Raw genomic sequence first — 13,682 nt, forward strand, 5'->3', positions numbered from 1 at the left:
ATAATTCTGCATCGTACTTCATTTTTATTAATAATTGATAGGTAAACTGTTCTGGTTCACAATTTTTTGACGACCAGTAACAATTACGAAACGTTCAACATGCTCCACATGCTTCTCTACCCTATTCCCGCACGCTCAATCAATTCTCAAAATCGGAACAAGAAAATTTCTTTCGCAAGGCAGCTTGTGAACAGTTGTTTTTTTCTTTTTTTATCCTTTTTTTAATCGGAATAATATCGGTGAGTCATTGGTTATATCTTATATATTACAATTTCTGCGGCTTTATACGATTCACCACACTTGTACATTCGTGCAAGTATTACAAGTTGCGGGAAAGAGGTCGCACTTGCTTCCGGCACGAATTCATCTCTTGCATTATTTAGAAATCTAGTCATCTAGAATATGGATAATCAGTCGCTTTTTCTGGCAAAAGGACAATTCTCTTCAAATAAAGTCCTTTCGGAAAAAGAAAATATACTTTCATCCAAGCACGCTGTATTAACGCCCACTTCGAGTTTCTTTTTTAGCACAGAATATAAAATGGCTCGCAACGTGTCTGATATGGGTCGTTATTTTACACTGCAATGCTCTTACAGAATACTACCGTTCTACACATAAAATTCATTATCGACAACTGTACAACCTATTACGGAACAACCGGATCATTCGTGCAGGGTGAACGGCAGTATGTCAACATACATATAACATGCAGACACTTTCATTCTGAATAATTTCAATAATTATCTCTTCCTCGAATGCCTCGTGGTTGATCACCGTCGCGTCCTCTACCGCGATTATTATACCCACTCCTTCCCATTCTTCCCATGTTATTGTCATTAGGTCCCCTATTCATGGGACCCCGATTAGGTCCAAGTTTATTTCCAAAATTACCGAAATTTGAATTAAAATTATTTGCTGGATTTTGTCCAGGATTCTGACCTCGAAAACCAGGACCGAATCCAGGTCGATCAAAATTGGGCGGACCAGAATTTGGTCCACGAAAATTTGGCAAACCTTGAAAATTGTTACCAAATGGTCCTTGATTCGGTCCAAATGGAGGTAACGGACTCGGCCTAAAGTGTTGATTAGGTCCAAAATTACCATTTGGCGGTCTAAAATTAGGACCAAAATTTCCAGGTGGTGGTCCATTAGGACCAAAACCAGGATGCATATTAGGATGATGCATCATGTGCATGGGACCATCAATTCCTTGCATACCAGGATGTAGTGGTTTATTCTGCATAGGATGCTGGGACATATTTGGATGTGGCACTAAACTTGGAATGGGAGGAGTCATATTAGGATTAATATTCTGCATATTATGATGACTCGATATATGAGATATACTATTGCCTAAATGGGGCATATTGTTACTTATGCCTATACCTATGGGCATATTATCGCGTTTATCGAAATTGCTTGAGAAACTACCATCCCCTTTCCTGGGCCCATCATTCATCGACTTTTCATCATCCCATCGCGAACCACCGTCTCTATCTCTGTCATCATAAATATCGTTGTCCAAAGGCTTCTTCAAAGAAAATCCATGTGAACTCCTAAAATCCTTATCTGCAAAATTACTCCTTACATCATAATCAGAACGCGAACTAGGCCTTCCAGGTCCGCTGGATATATTAAACCGTAAGTCCTCGTCGCGATTTGTATTTCTAGTGCTTTCACCATGAGGAAGTTTCCTGAGATCTTCATCCTGTCCACTATGAAAAGAGTTGGTCTCGTTGGAGTGTTGATTTGACTTTGCTCCGGTATACCTTAAATCGGTATCACTAGATTGTGAGTCTTCTGTCATCACTCCGCCGAAAACTGGTTGATGAATCTTCGACGTTCGATCACTGGCTCCACCATCACTCCAACCGATTAGTTGATCAAACTTTCGTTTTCCACCACGATTCAAAGCTTTTAATAATTCGGGATTCTGTGCGAACTTGGAACTAGGTAAAGGTGGAGGAAGTTCAATATCGGGTACTTTAGAATAATCTATTTCGCCGTCGTCTTGCAAATATTCTTCGGAATCGTCCATGTTATCCGGTGGACCTACAACGTCCCGTAATTCTTCTATTTCTCCCGAAAATACTAATTTATTTATGGCATCGTTTCCTTTACTAATTGCTTCTGCTAACTTAGAACCGGCTATAAAATTAATAAATAATTAATAATCTTAAAACTCTATTTAAAATTATTGATTAATAATTGAATTTTTATACAATAAAACTTACGTTCAACGGGAATCATTTTTCCATATAATATAATACCATTTGGTGTCACTTCGTTTAGAGGCACTGCTCCTGGCGTGGTTTCAATTAATTGATTTACAAATGCATTTAAAGCTTCTACCTGCTCCATATCCTCTGCCTCCATTTCATTCCATTGAGCTTGAAAATTTCTTGGAATCGGTTTGCTATATGGAACTTTTTTATTAGCGAATTTCTTGCCTTCATCAACTGCATGATCCAAATCTAAACCAGGAATACCACCGCTTTTGTCTTCTGGTTCACCATCAGCATTGATTCTATCTTCTGGTCCCATACCAGGTATGACGGCTGCTTCATCGGCTATGAAATAATCAAAGCAATAACAAAATATCCAATTTCTTTAATTTTGTTTAAGAGATTTTTTTTTTGTTATTCTCATAATATAATACCAATTTCGTGATCATCAACACCAGCCGATCCTGCAGGTAAAGTATTAAGATTATATTTGTCTCTCATTAAATCTCCAGGTCTGTTTCGTGTCCAAAACTTTGAAGTATGATCGTTACTACCAGAACACAAAATGTGTCCTAATGGATGCCATGCTAATGTCCAGACTATACTATCATGAGCTTGTTCTATCGCACCTACTTCTTTATCAGCTCTAAAAATCAATCATGATATAAACAATATGTAAAAAAATTAAATTATAGAAGAAACGCTGAAAGCATACCCGACGTGCCAAAATAAAATAGCTCCATCACTACCGCCACTACAAAAGAGACCCTCGTGACTTGGATGCCACGCAACGCTAGAAGCTTCTTTTTTATGACCACGAAATGTTTGAACTTCTTGACTTAAATTTCGAAGATCAAACAATTTGAGCAAATGATCACGTGACGCAGTTACTAGCCAATTTCCATTTTCGTTCCATTTAACATCCATAACTGTCGATTTATGCGCATGTAAAGTTGCAAGAGACTGTCCAGTTTTTGGATCCCATAATTTAACTGGTTGCTGATTATCTTTGCTCCCAGAGATGACTAGACTTTTTTGTGGATGCCAGTGTACGCACTTCACATCAGCTCCATGACCTAAACAATATGTTATGTTAATATCAATATATAACTATCTAATATTATTTTTTACTTATCTACTTAAAATATAAGCAATAAATAAAATATAAACGAAAGTTTATATTTAATATTACATTAATGAGAGAAAGAACTTTAATAAAAAATGTAATGTATACCCCTGAGAATTCGTTCTTCATGACACCGAAGAAAATCCCAAATTCTGACAGTTCCATCATCACTGCATGTTGCCAGTTTGTGATCCGTTGGGCTGAAACTACCCACCCAAAAAACAAGAATTATATTCAAACAATACGCTGTTATGTATTTATAAAGCAATTCTTTATTTGCAAATGCTCACAATGAGAATTTTCTCAATGAAACAAGTATTATAGAATATATAATACATATTTTATTAGACACGCGTATAAACTCAGATAATAAAATAGTAATGTAACATAATGAAAAATTGATTACACATTGAGATTTATTAATTTTTATTGAAGTTCTATCCTTTTACAAGTGCAATATATTCAAAGCGGAAAAGAAACAGAACATGAGAAATTTATTTATATTTAATAAAACATTTCATAAAACATATAGTACACCTTACGGACATTATTATAATATGATATCAAAATATGATCATTAAGAATTGAAGTTAAAAACATACAAGCTTACATTTATTACTGATTTGTCATTTTGCTTGTTAGATATATATATTACACATGCAATATTTATTTATATGTATATGAAACAAGCAAAGAATATTATATCCTTCTTTGTTTTTTACAGTACCATTGGCTAAATAAATTATGTATTTAATTATGTATTACTTATCTACATGTGCATCCTTGATAAATCTATCCTAAATATATTATATTTAGCAAGTTAAATGAAATTAACTAACAAACTTATAATAAAGGATTATTTGTTAAATTATTTAAATTAAATGCATAGCAAGCTATTATTATCATTACTAATATTCTTTACTTCTTTACTATATTTTGCGAGTTAAGCATAAATTATATTTATATGAAAAATGTTTATGATAATGTATAAGAATATATGAAAAAAGTTCATTTTTAGGTCAATTAAAAAAATAATGTACTAATAATTTAATGTTTTAAAAACGCGCATAGTGATTTTTTACTGTAATTCATTTTGAGGAATAAACAGACATCAGTAATAAAAGGAAGATCTAAGTGTAAATATTGTAAATAAACAAAAAACCATCTTCGACAGTCATATCTGGCACTCAAACAAAATTTATTGCTGATTAAGCAAGAAACTGTTTCATTATCATGAAAATAGAAATCTTTTTGATGCCACATGACCACCGAATGATATACCAAGAGTGATATTTTTTCAAAAGTTCAACATTTATTGCACAAAAAAAATGTCCGAAGTGTACATGAAATTTATTATATCTCTCTGTTACTCTCTCTCTCTCTCTCATCTGCAAAAGGGTACAAGTGACACAGACCAAAGAGAAAATATTTTATTTTCAGAAACATATGATATTGCAAATATTTTTATTTAACTTTATTAAAAACTTGGATGTAAAGAAGGACACAGGATATTTATTTTTATTGTAATTCCATGGGAATCTCAACTAGGTATTGCTGTATATATATTTTTTGTTTGTTTATTCGTCATTCTAAATATATACATTTTACCCAATAATCTAACCATATAAATTCATAAACTATGAGCCATAAGGACCTAATCTTTTTTTTTAATTTATTTTATTTTTTCTTGGATCTTTCAGTATGAAGATAATATATTTTTACTATCATAATCTAGTGGACCATATAGATTCATTTAGGTCCCTAAGACTCTATGAATACAAATGATAAGTTTCATATTAATACACATACAATATATTTGACAGAACACTATCCTTGCTGATCAATTTTGAATATTATGATGTATGTGAATATGAAGATTTTAAAAATTTAGTAATCTCAAAAAACTATGGAATATTTAACTTTATTAAAAAATTTAATTAAATAAAAACAATTAGTTACTTGTATAATACCATTCAATACCATATTTGTAGCATTATTATAGTATATTATTTTTTTAGTATAGAAAGCCTCATGTTTAATATCATAAAATTACTTAAAAATTAAATGCAATGAAAATCTTAATAAGAAAAATGAGAAAATTGATTTATAATAATTAGATATCGCTGTATAGTATAGGAAGTAGATTTTCATCCTAGATTTTATATCACAGAAATTTTCTAAATCCTGAAAATTTATATTTCCCATACACCTAATATCAGGACAAATACAATCTATGAAAAATACTAAAAATCACCTGTGTACCCATACAAGAATCAATGTTTTCAAAACAAAAATGTTATAAAACCAGAAAAGGAAGAGAATGAGAGTCATGTCCAATATCTCAACTACAGCAAGGATGGACGGATCATCGATAACAGTGGCGCAAGAGACGTAAGGACTAGTGTGGTGGATGGTATACCTGAGTCCTCTAATCGCTTCTTTGTGCGCCTGAAACATCTTGACGTTGTTCATGTTGCTCTGCCAATACTTCACATAGCCTGCATGATCTCCTGTAACCATCCAGCTCTCATTGTGTGACCATACCATTGTTCTCACAGGACTATCATGTGCCTACACAGACAAAAGCAATTGTTCATTAATGTATCTGAAACTAGTATATATTTTGTAAGGCAAATAATATAAAACTTTAAATTTTTATAAGTATTTGAAGTTTCTACTTTACAGGAATAGTTTTTATTAAAATTATAAAAATTAATATTAGATAATAGAATAATAAATTATTCAATAAATTGTAGAAATTAATAAAGTTAAAAAATTTAATTAATATTAAGTTATAAATAATGCATATAAAATACCTGCAAAATAGTTTCAAAATTAAATGTAAGACCATTCCATAAAGTAAATTCCCCACTAGATGCACCAGTAACAAGACGTCTTCCTTCTGGTGTCCAAGCCATACAGAAGATAGGACATCGCATTTTATTCGTTGCAGTTTTTACAAATCTTGTAGTAACTGCATTTATGGGATTATCAACATAACTAGGTGGTGGAAGTAGATCAGGATAATACATCACATCTGGTTGAAGGGCACGTCTGTCCCTATAATCTCTCTGCCATACTCGATTCTATAAATAAAAAATATAATATTATTATTATTTATCAGAATTGCATTCAAAATATAGAATTCTATTAAGAACACTACCTCTAAGCTCTTTATAATAGCAGAATTGTAATCTACAGTTTTGCGCATAACAGATTTCCGAAGTCTTTTTCCATCAAACTCATCTTGTAATGTATCTTGACCAGCAGCAACAATTTTGGGTGCATGATAAGGTCTAAATGGTTTAAAAAATCCTCTTGCTCCATCCCTATGATTGGTATATCGATGCTGGTAACTTCCAGATGTGTTTATAGTAGTTAAATTAGGAGGTGGAGCTGATAAATTTGGAGTAGCAGGAGGTGGCACAGACATATTAGGTAAACTTATAGCTGGTGGAGGATTTGCAAATTGAGTATTTGCAGACATAATGAAATAATTTATAGGATAATATAATAACTTTAAATATATAAAAGAAAATGTAATCTAAATGGACAATAAGGGACAAACGATATTTGTTGTTTAATATTAGCTAATGTTGCTATGCTGAATCCATTGCAGTTATTAATTCTGTAAATAAACATAAATTTTCTATTATTATTTTATAAAGCAATTTTAATAGTATTTAATCTTCATTAATGTTACATTTAATAGATTTTTAAATTATATTTATTTAATTCACATATGGTATGTAATACACTGTTGGGTATTTAATAAATGAAAAACACCTACAATTTTGACTTAATTTATATTTGCATAATTTATTAAATTAAAAAAAGAAATTATGTAAATTTCAATAAAATGATATTAATTCTATAGTTTCTTTAACACAAAATATTGTAACGAATAGTAGATCTACGTCACGTTCAAATATAAATGAATAGAAAATTCACTTTCACAATATAAAATATAATATTGAGATTTCTCGATATTTATATTTATTACTACAAATTTTGCTTTGATTGATTTATCATGAAATAATTAAATATATAATAGGCGAAGATAAGACAAAACCTATTTCTATCGAAATTAAAACGTTAATAAAGGTTATATGAATTATTTTCGAAAAAAAGAAATAAATCCAATAAATTGTATTGAAATTTTAACTTTCTCTAATATAAAGTAAAATGTATTTACAAAAGCTGATAAACAACCTGTTTGTTAATTGTGAACAAATTTTCTTTGATGCTGTTACACTGTAAAACGCTTAATATGTTGTGGAGATACTTCTCACGCTTGCCACCAGAGGTCCATTAACTTACTATTTTTCCCACAAGAGGTCATCAAGTTATCCGTTTCTACAAATACAATTTAATTTTTCTATCCTTACAATAACGCCCTCATAACCATTTTACATTTACCTTTATATAAAAAAAGACTTTTAAATGATATTAATGAAATATATAGATTAAGACAATAATTATTTAGAAAAAATATAACTTTCATGTTCTATTTCTATCATATATAAATTTATTCAACGAGCAAACAGCAAAGGAATTTATGTATCTATTATATATGCCATTACTTTTTGGACAATGATATATTATTCATATTTATTTGTATTTCTGAAGAAATTTTAATAAAATTGTTCGAAATTATTGTTCGCGTATATTTAGAATAAAACTAAAAATAAATTATATGTAAAAAAGTAATGCCAAGTAGTTTAGGTATTATGATCAGAATACTAATATATGTTAAAAATTATCACATATTTTATGGATTTTTCTAAAAAACAACGGATATTATGTTAAAGCAACTTATGTTAAACAATACGTGAGTTATATTTTTTTGAAATATTCATTTATGACTGCCTATTTCTTTACAATCCAATAAAATTAATTGATAATTAATGTTATTAATATTAATATATTATTGACTTTATATAATGGTTATGTGTTTCTTCTTCTCTAGCTTATATACACTATATATTATATACTATATATTATTACTGTTTGCAAATTGCGTCAAAATAATTGCATCTGTGCATAAAGTTTCTATATTCTTGTAAGATATTACATAATTTATGTATAGCATATATGTCAATTATTGAAACATATGCAATACATATGCATAATAAAAAAAGATTTAATTTTTGTCTCGCATATAGTTTTAGACAAATAATAATAGTAAATATTTTTTATATGAAAGACAAAAATAATAAAAATTACACATGTTCGTCTTTCATATTTTTTACAAATTTCAATTAAACCATTTGTTAAATTAAAAATTTGCTAACATAAATAACTTAGAATTTTTTATAAGAAATAATGAATTGTATTGAGTAATAAAAATTACGTATAAAAATTATAATATTATTGAATTTTTTTATTTTTATATTTTTCAAAACAGACAATTTTTTAAAAAAATTATCTTGTCTATTTAATTCTACAGATATGTAGAAAAATGCATATGCAGAAACTCCTATATTATTATAAAAAGAAAATTTGTTTCAAATTATTATATTTGATACATTCAGAATTATACAAATTTCTATATTGGAAATAGTAAGAGAAATTAGAAAGTGAAAGAAAAAATACCGAATACTGCATTGTTAAAATTTAGAATTAGATTAGCTTGGAAATATAATGATGTTTAGCTTGATTTAAATTTGATTTTTCAAATATTTAAGATTCGAATTTGAAAATGATTATTTATAAATTGTTATTTTTTGATCCTATCTCTAAACTAATCTAATTCTAAAACAATACGACATAATAGGACACCCGTTATTTCTTTTCTCATTTTACTACAGTACAAGTCATGACGCCATGACATCATAAATTATACTAATTTTCAGCATTATTCGTAATGTGGAAATTCATTTGGCTATTGTACATTTAGTGTTTCTTGTGTATCAAAATATTAAAAGTATTGTGATAATTATTAACATATATAAATATTTATAATTCATTTTAAATTTATTGAAACAATGATATCTTTCAAAATATTAGCAAGTTGATATAAAATATTTATAAAATTACTATAAAATTACTATACTAAAAACTATAGTGAAAAATATAAATCATGGATAATAATTGTAGTATAACAAAACTTCCTCATCATATACAACAAAAATTGTGTAATACACGACCTCCTTATAGACAGGGAAAAAGATTAACATCTGTGAAGGTAGCATTGTGAACTTGTATCCTATTTTTCATAAAATAAGTTTAATAATAAATAATATTTTAAGTTATTTTTTCATATTATTTTTTTAATTAAATCATTAATTATTAAGTCATTTATATAAATTTCTTTAAAAATTATAACGAATTTAAATTTTCAAATTTATATAATCTTATTTTATAATAAATAATTAATTTTATAATTTGCTATCATTTTTATTTTTCTTCAATAATATTTCCTTGACACACTAGCTCTATGTAACAGGTTTATACAATAAATGATGAATCAAAACACTTAATGATATGTGGAGTACCAAAACTTCAATTAGGTGAAGAAATAAAAAAACTTGTTGAATCTTATGGTAATATAAAAAAAATTCATGTAGTTCATGATTATCCCACAGAAGAGTTTACAGAAGCATATTATATACAATATGTTCATATACAAAGTGCAAGGTAAACATATTTTTTTATATTATATATATGATAATAATATATAATAATGATATATGATGATATATAATTTAAAATTTTATAATTTATTACATTTATGTTTCATATTGTACATTTATGTAGAATAGCAAAACGATTCATTGATGATAAAAATTTTTATGGAGGTTCATTACATGTTTTTTATGTACCTGAACTTGAAAGTATCTCAGAAACTAAAGAAAAACTTCTTCAACGTCAAAAAGATGTAAATATACGTATAAAAAAAAATCAACAAGATCTAAAGAATCCAAATATCAATAAATTTACTCCCAAGTATGTAAAATATGAAAATAATAGTAAATAAAAAATTTGAATTATTATATTGAATAATTTTCAGAGAACAATATAATAGAAGAAAGAGAACACCTGCTTTACCACTTACAAAAGAGCGTCTTATTCAACAGTATCCTGGAAAAACTTTATCATCTATTTATGATGGTATACCACAAAATCTAGATCCAAGACTAGTATGTCAATCCAATCTACCATCTACTTCATTTGACTATCCAAGTAATGCATCTATATTAAAAGTTCCTTACCATTCAACTGAAGCTATTATTAAAACAAGTGTAACTAAAGAAACTACATTAAAATCAAATTATACTAAAAACAAAAGAAAAAATTATAAAGGACAATATATTAATAATAATGTAAAAGTTAGACTTGTTAAACCACAACTTGTAGATACAAATACTATAGTAAAATGGGATATTTCAAATAAAAATATATTTTCTAATCCAAAGAAAATTGATAGTAATATAACTATTAAATTAATACCAAAAAATGATGTTGAGAAAAAAAGGATTATAATAAAAGATCCAAGGTAGATTATATATTATATTTTATATTATATATATTTTTATAATATATTATAATTATTGTAGTGTATCCCAGTTGGTACAACCAAGTGAAAATCTACAATTATCAATTAAAGAAGCTAAATCGCAAATACGAGCGGCCATGCAAATGAATAACAAGGAAAATCCATGATTTTATATTAAAATATGTAGAGAAAAAAATTCTTTTTTAAGAAAATTATTTATTTTATATTAAATAAATATACTATTGCAATTAATTTTTTACATTTATGTTTACAATTAATTTTTACAATTATTTAATTTTCTATAAAAATAATTCTATAAAAGATATAAACTATGTCTAAACTTTTCTTATAAAAATTAATAATCTTAAATAATAACAGTTGAATCTGCATCCCATTGTACACCATTTAATTTAGATTTTACAAAATATTTTTTATGCGGTGGTGTATTTTCTTTTAATATTTTTGAGACAATACTTCTATTCTTAAACACTTGTTGTGGTGACTTTGTTAACAGTGTTTGTATTTGTTCATTATTTGAACGATTTCCAAGAGGAGTTCGAATCTAAAAATAAAAATATGCACATAATATCTTTATTTTCTTAAAAATAATTAACTTTATAAGTATTATTATTTATGAAATACCTTTATGGATTCATTTTCATTTTTATCAATAAAAGATTTTTTTTCATCTGTTGTAACTTTAATTTCTGATTTAACAATTTTTTTCTTTTTTTTAATTGTGTCTATTTTTGTCTTTTCATTTTCAGAATTAATTAATTTTGGAATTAAGTCTTTGGTATTATCATTGTCAAATGTTATAATTACTTCTTCCTTATTTATTTGTGACATTTTTTCTGTAGTTTCTACATTATCTGATTCATTTAATTCTGATTCCTCGAATGTATCCAATATTAATGAATCCCTCCATACTTTAATTATATCATTATTAATAATACATTTTTGTTCTACATTCTTTTTAATATTATTATCATCACAATTATCTTGTTCTAAAATGCTTTGAACTTCATTTTGATCTTCTAGTTCTTTTTCTACTAATATAAATATTTCTTGGTCAGATATAATAAATTTTTTAAAACTATATATGTATTTTCATATATTATAATATAAATTAATTTTAAATTATTAATACTAATTTCTTACCAATTTCTGAAATAAAATTAGTTTTAACTGAATTATTTGAATATGATGATTCAGGTTCATTTGATTTGTCATCAGAATCAGTAATAACTGAATGTAAAGAATTTACTGCAGATGTGTCTAAATCTGCTAAAACTTGTACTTCAGTAACATTAAATTGTGATGACATTTCACAATATGAAAATTTTGGATAAAAAATATCTGTATCATAACTGCCTTGTCTATGCAAACATTCTTGAGATCTTGCTCTTAAACGTTCAATAGATTTTGGCATTAAAATTGGAGTTCTATCAAAATCTGCTGCTGGAGATCTAGGATCAAGTCCTAGAATATTATAACGTTCCTTTTCTATATCAGTGATTATTTTTTTATTATTTAAATTATTACTTGTTGGTGTTAAAAAATTTTCTTCATTTTTATTTTGCTAAAATATTTAAAATAAATAAGTTTCATAAATTATTTAACAATAATTAATTAACAACAATTATTAACAATAAAACTACAAAAATAAAATATTTCATTTTATAAAAAAAGAGAAAATATTGAGATATACCTTTGGAACTTCTATTAATTTTGGCACTAAATGTTTTTTAGGAGTTAAACATAACATTATTTTATCTATATCTGTTTCCAAATATGATTTATTTTGTAAATGTTTTGGAATTGCTGATATTATTTTTTTATTTAATCCAACAGGTGTATTATTCACCTATTAATATTAATATTATTTATTATTTATATATATTAATAATATATAAATTAATAATTTATAAAATTTATAATAATTTATGTTATAATTACCTCAATTGGTGTTCTACTTATTCCACTCGTTACAGATCTAGGATCCGTAACTAATGTTTTACGAATTATTGGTGGAGTTTGCATATTTTTTTCAACAGTTACTTCATCTATCGCTGATGAATCTTTTATTTCTTCTTTTTCAATCTCATTGTTATAAGTTTCAGTTTTATGAGTAAAAAACTTATTAACATAATTTCCCATTATCGTGATTGTTTTTCTTATATTTTTTCACTTTGATTTTCAATGAATAAATTCAAAATAAAATTCGATTATATTTTCGATTACATTACCAACATCACTTCTTTGAATATATAACGGATCAGTAATATATTATAGTCAATATTTTACAAATATTTATTTAATGTTCAATGTATATATTTGTTATACTTAATATTATATGATATTTAAAAATTAAAAAATTTATTTTAAATTGAACTTTGAAATATTTTATATAAAATACAATAAAATTTTTAACATCAGCAAACAATAAATTCAAACTCAAACATTATAATTCACCTTTAAAAATTAACTAAATGATACAATCTTACCAACATAAAGCTTTAAATAAGTAATACCAATACAAAAATTTTGTTTCATATTTATATATATTTAACATGTATTTCAAAGTAAAGAGGAAAATAATATTTTGCATTCTTTTTTAAAAAATTTGAAATAACGTGAATATGAAGTTAATTAACAAAAAATGTTCTAAATATAAAATTTTCTATAATCACTAAAATGTAACTACATCCTATAAATATTAAATTGAAGTGTATGTATAATTTCATTCGTCTCATTTACTTAATTATAATTTAAATATTTTATTATATAAAATTATTAATTGAAAATATATAACGAAAAAATAAAAATAATA

At 26.5% G+C, this 13,682-nt stretch overlaps 3 protein-coding genes across 5 annotated transcripts; 1 reads left to right on the plus strand and 2 right to left on the minus strand.

Annotated features, from left to right (window-relative positions):
• Positions 1-4: 4 nt before the first annotated feature.
• Positions 5-7,777, minus strand: LOC413618. Its single transcript, XM_397060.5, has 9 exons — positions 7,564-7,777; positions 6,515-6,979; positions 6,168-6,437; positions 5,771-5,922; positions 3,460-3,557; positions 2,941-3,301; positions 2,660-2,871; positions 2,235-2,570; positions 5-2,148 (listed from the first exon to the last, which is right to left on the minus strand). The coding sequence occupies exons 2-9, from the start codon at positions 6,836-6,838 to the stop codon at positions 734-736; spliced, it is 3,168 nt and encodes a 1,055-aa protein (XP_397060.3). The 5' UTR covers positions 6,839-6,979; positions 7,564-7,777; the 3' UTR covers positions 5-733.
• Positions 7,778-9,046: 1,269 nt separating this feature from the next.
• On the plus strand, positions 9,047-11,032 carry LOC724176. Of its 2 annotated transcripts, none has more exons than XM_001119929.5 (5): positions 9,047-9,538; positions 9,800-9,990; positions 10,111-10,299; positions 10,364-10,849; positions 10,911-11,032. In XM_001119929.5, the coding sequence occupies exons 1-5, from the start codon at positions 9,434-9,436 to the stop codon at positions 11,014-11,016; spliced, it is 1,077 nt and encodes a 358-aa protein (XP_001119929.2). In that variant the 5' UTR covers positions 9,047-9,433; the 3' UTR covers positions 11,017-11,032. The 2 variants fall into 2 exon arrangements, with proteins under 2 accessions (XP_001119929.2, XP_006559715.1); XM_006559652.3 differs by having other exon boundaries at positions 9,055-9,554.
• A 96-nt stretch (positions 11,033-11,128) lies between these two features.
• Positions 11,129-13,079, minus strand: LOC100576863. 2 transcript variants are annotated; one of them, XM_026442363.1, is made up of 5 exons: positions 12,809-13,079; positions 12,561-12,716; positions 12,011-12,431; positions 11,492-11,898; positions 11,129-11,411 (listed from the first exon to the last, which is right to left on the minus strand). In XM_026442363.1, the coding sequence occupies exons 1-5, from the start codon at positions 13,007-13,009 to the stop codon at positions 11,214-11,216; spliced, it is 1,383 nt and encodes a 460-aa protein (XP_026298148.1). In that variant the 5' UTR covers positions 13,010-13,079; the 3' UTR covers positions 11,129-11,213. The 2 variants fall into 2 exon arrangements, with proteins under 2 accessions (XP_026298148.1, XP_003249525.1); XM_003249477.4 differs by having other exon boundaries at positions 11,130-11,411; positions 11,492-11,901.
• Between the last annotated feature and the right edge of the window lie 603 nt (positions 13,080-13,682).

This window comes from Apis mellifera, linkage group LG8 (genome assembly GCF_003254395.2).
Source record: "Apis mellifera strain DH4 linkage group LG8, Amel_HAv3.1, whole genome shotgun sequence".
In the NCBI taxonomy this organism is placed as follows: domain Eukaryota; kingdom Metazoa; phylum Arthropoda; class Insecta; order Hymenoptera; family Apidae; genus Apis; species Apis mellifera.

Excerpts from the sequence above, each read along its gene's own strand:
- LOC413618 (XM_397060.5), bottom strand. The coding sequence starts at position 6,838 with ATGTCTGCAAATACTCAATTTGCAAATCCTCCACCAGCTATAAGTTTA. Across the intron at positions 6,438-6,514 it reads CTATTATAAAGAGCTTAGAG|AATCGAGTATGGCAGAGAGA; the intron begins GTAGTGTTCTTA and ends TTTTATTTATAG. Across the intron at positions 3,558-5,770 it reads GAAGCGATTAGAGGACTCAG|TTTCAGCCCAACGGATCACA; the intron begins GTATACCATCCA and ends TTGGGTGGGTAG.
- LOC724176 (XM_001119929.5), top strand. The coding sequence starts at position 9,434 with ATGGATAATAATTGTAGTATAACAAAACTTCCTCATCATATACAACAA. Across the intron at positions 10,300-10,363 it reads ATCAATAAATTTACTCCCAA|AGAACAATATAATAGAAGAA; the intron begins GTATGTAAAATA and ends AATAATTTTCAG. Across the intron at positions 10,850-10,910 it reads ATTATAATAAAAGATCCAAG|TGTATCCCAGTTGGTACAAC; the intron begins GTAGATTATATA and ends TAATTATTGTAG.
- LOC100576863 (XM_003249477.4), bottom strand. The coding sequence starts at position 13,009 with ATGGGAAATTATGTTAATAAGTTTTTTACTCATAAAACTGAAACTTAT. Across the intron at positions 12,432-12,560 it reads AATTAATAGAAGTTCCAAAG|CAAAATAAAAATGAAGAAAA; the intron begins GTATATCTCAAT and ends TAAATATTTTAG. Across the intron at positions 11,412-11,491 it reads ATGAAAATGAATCCATAAAG|ATTCGAACTCCTCTTGGAAA; the intron begins GTATTTCATAAA and ends TTTTATTTTTAG.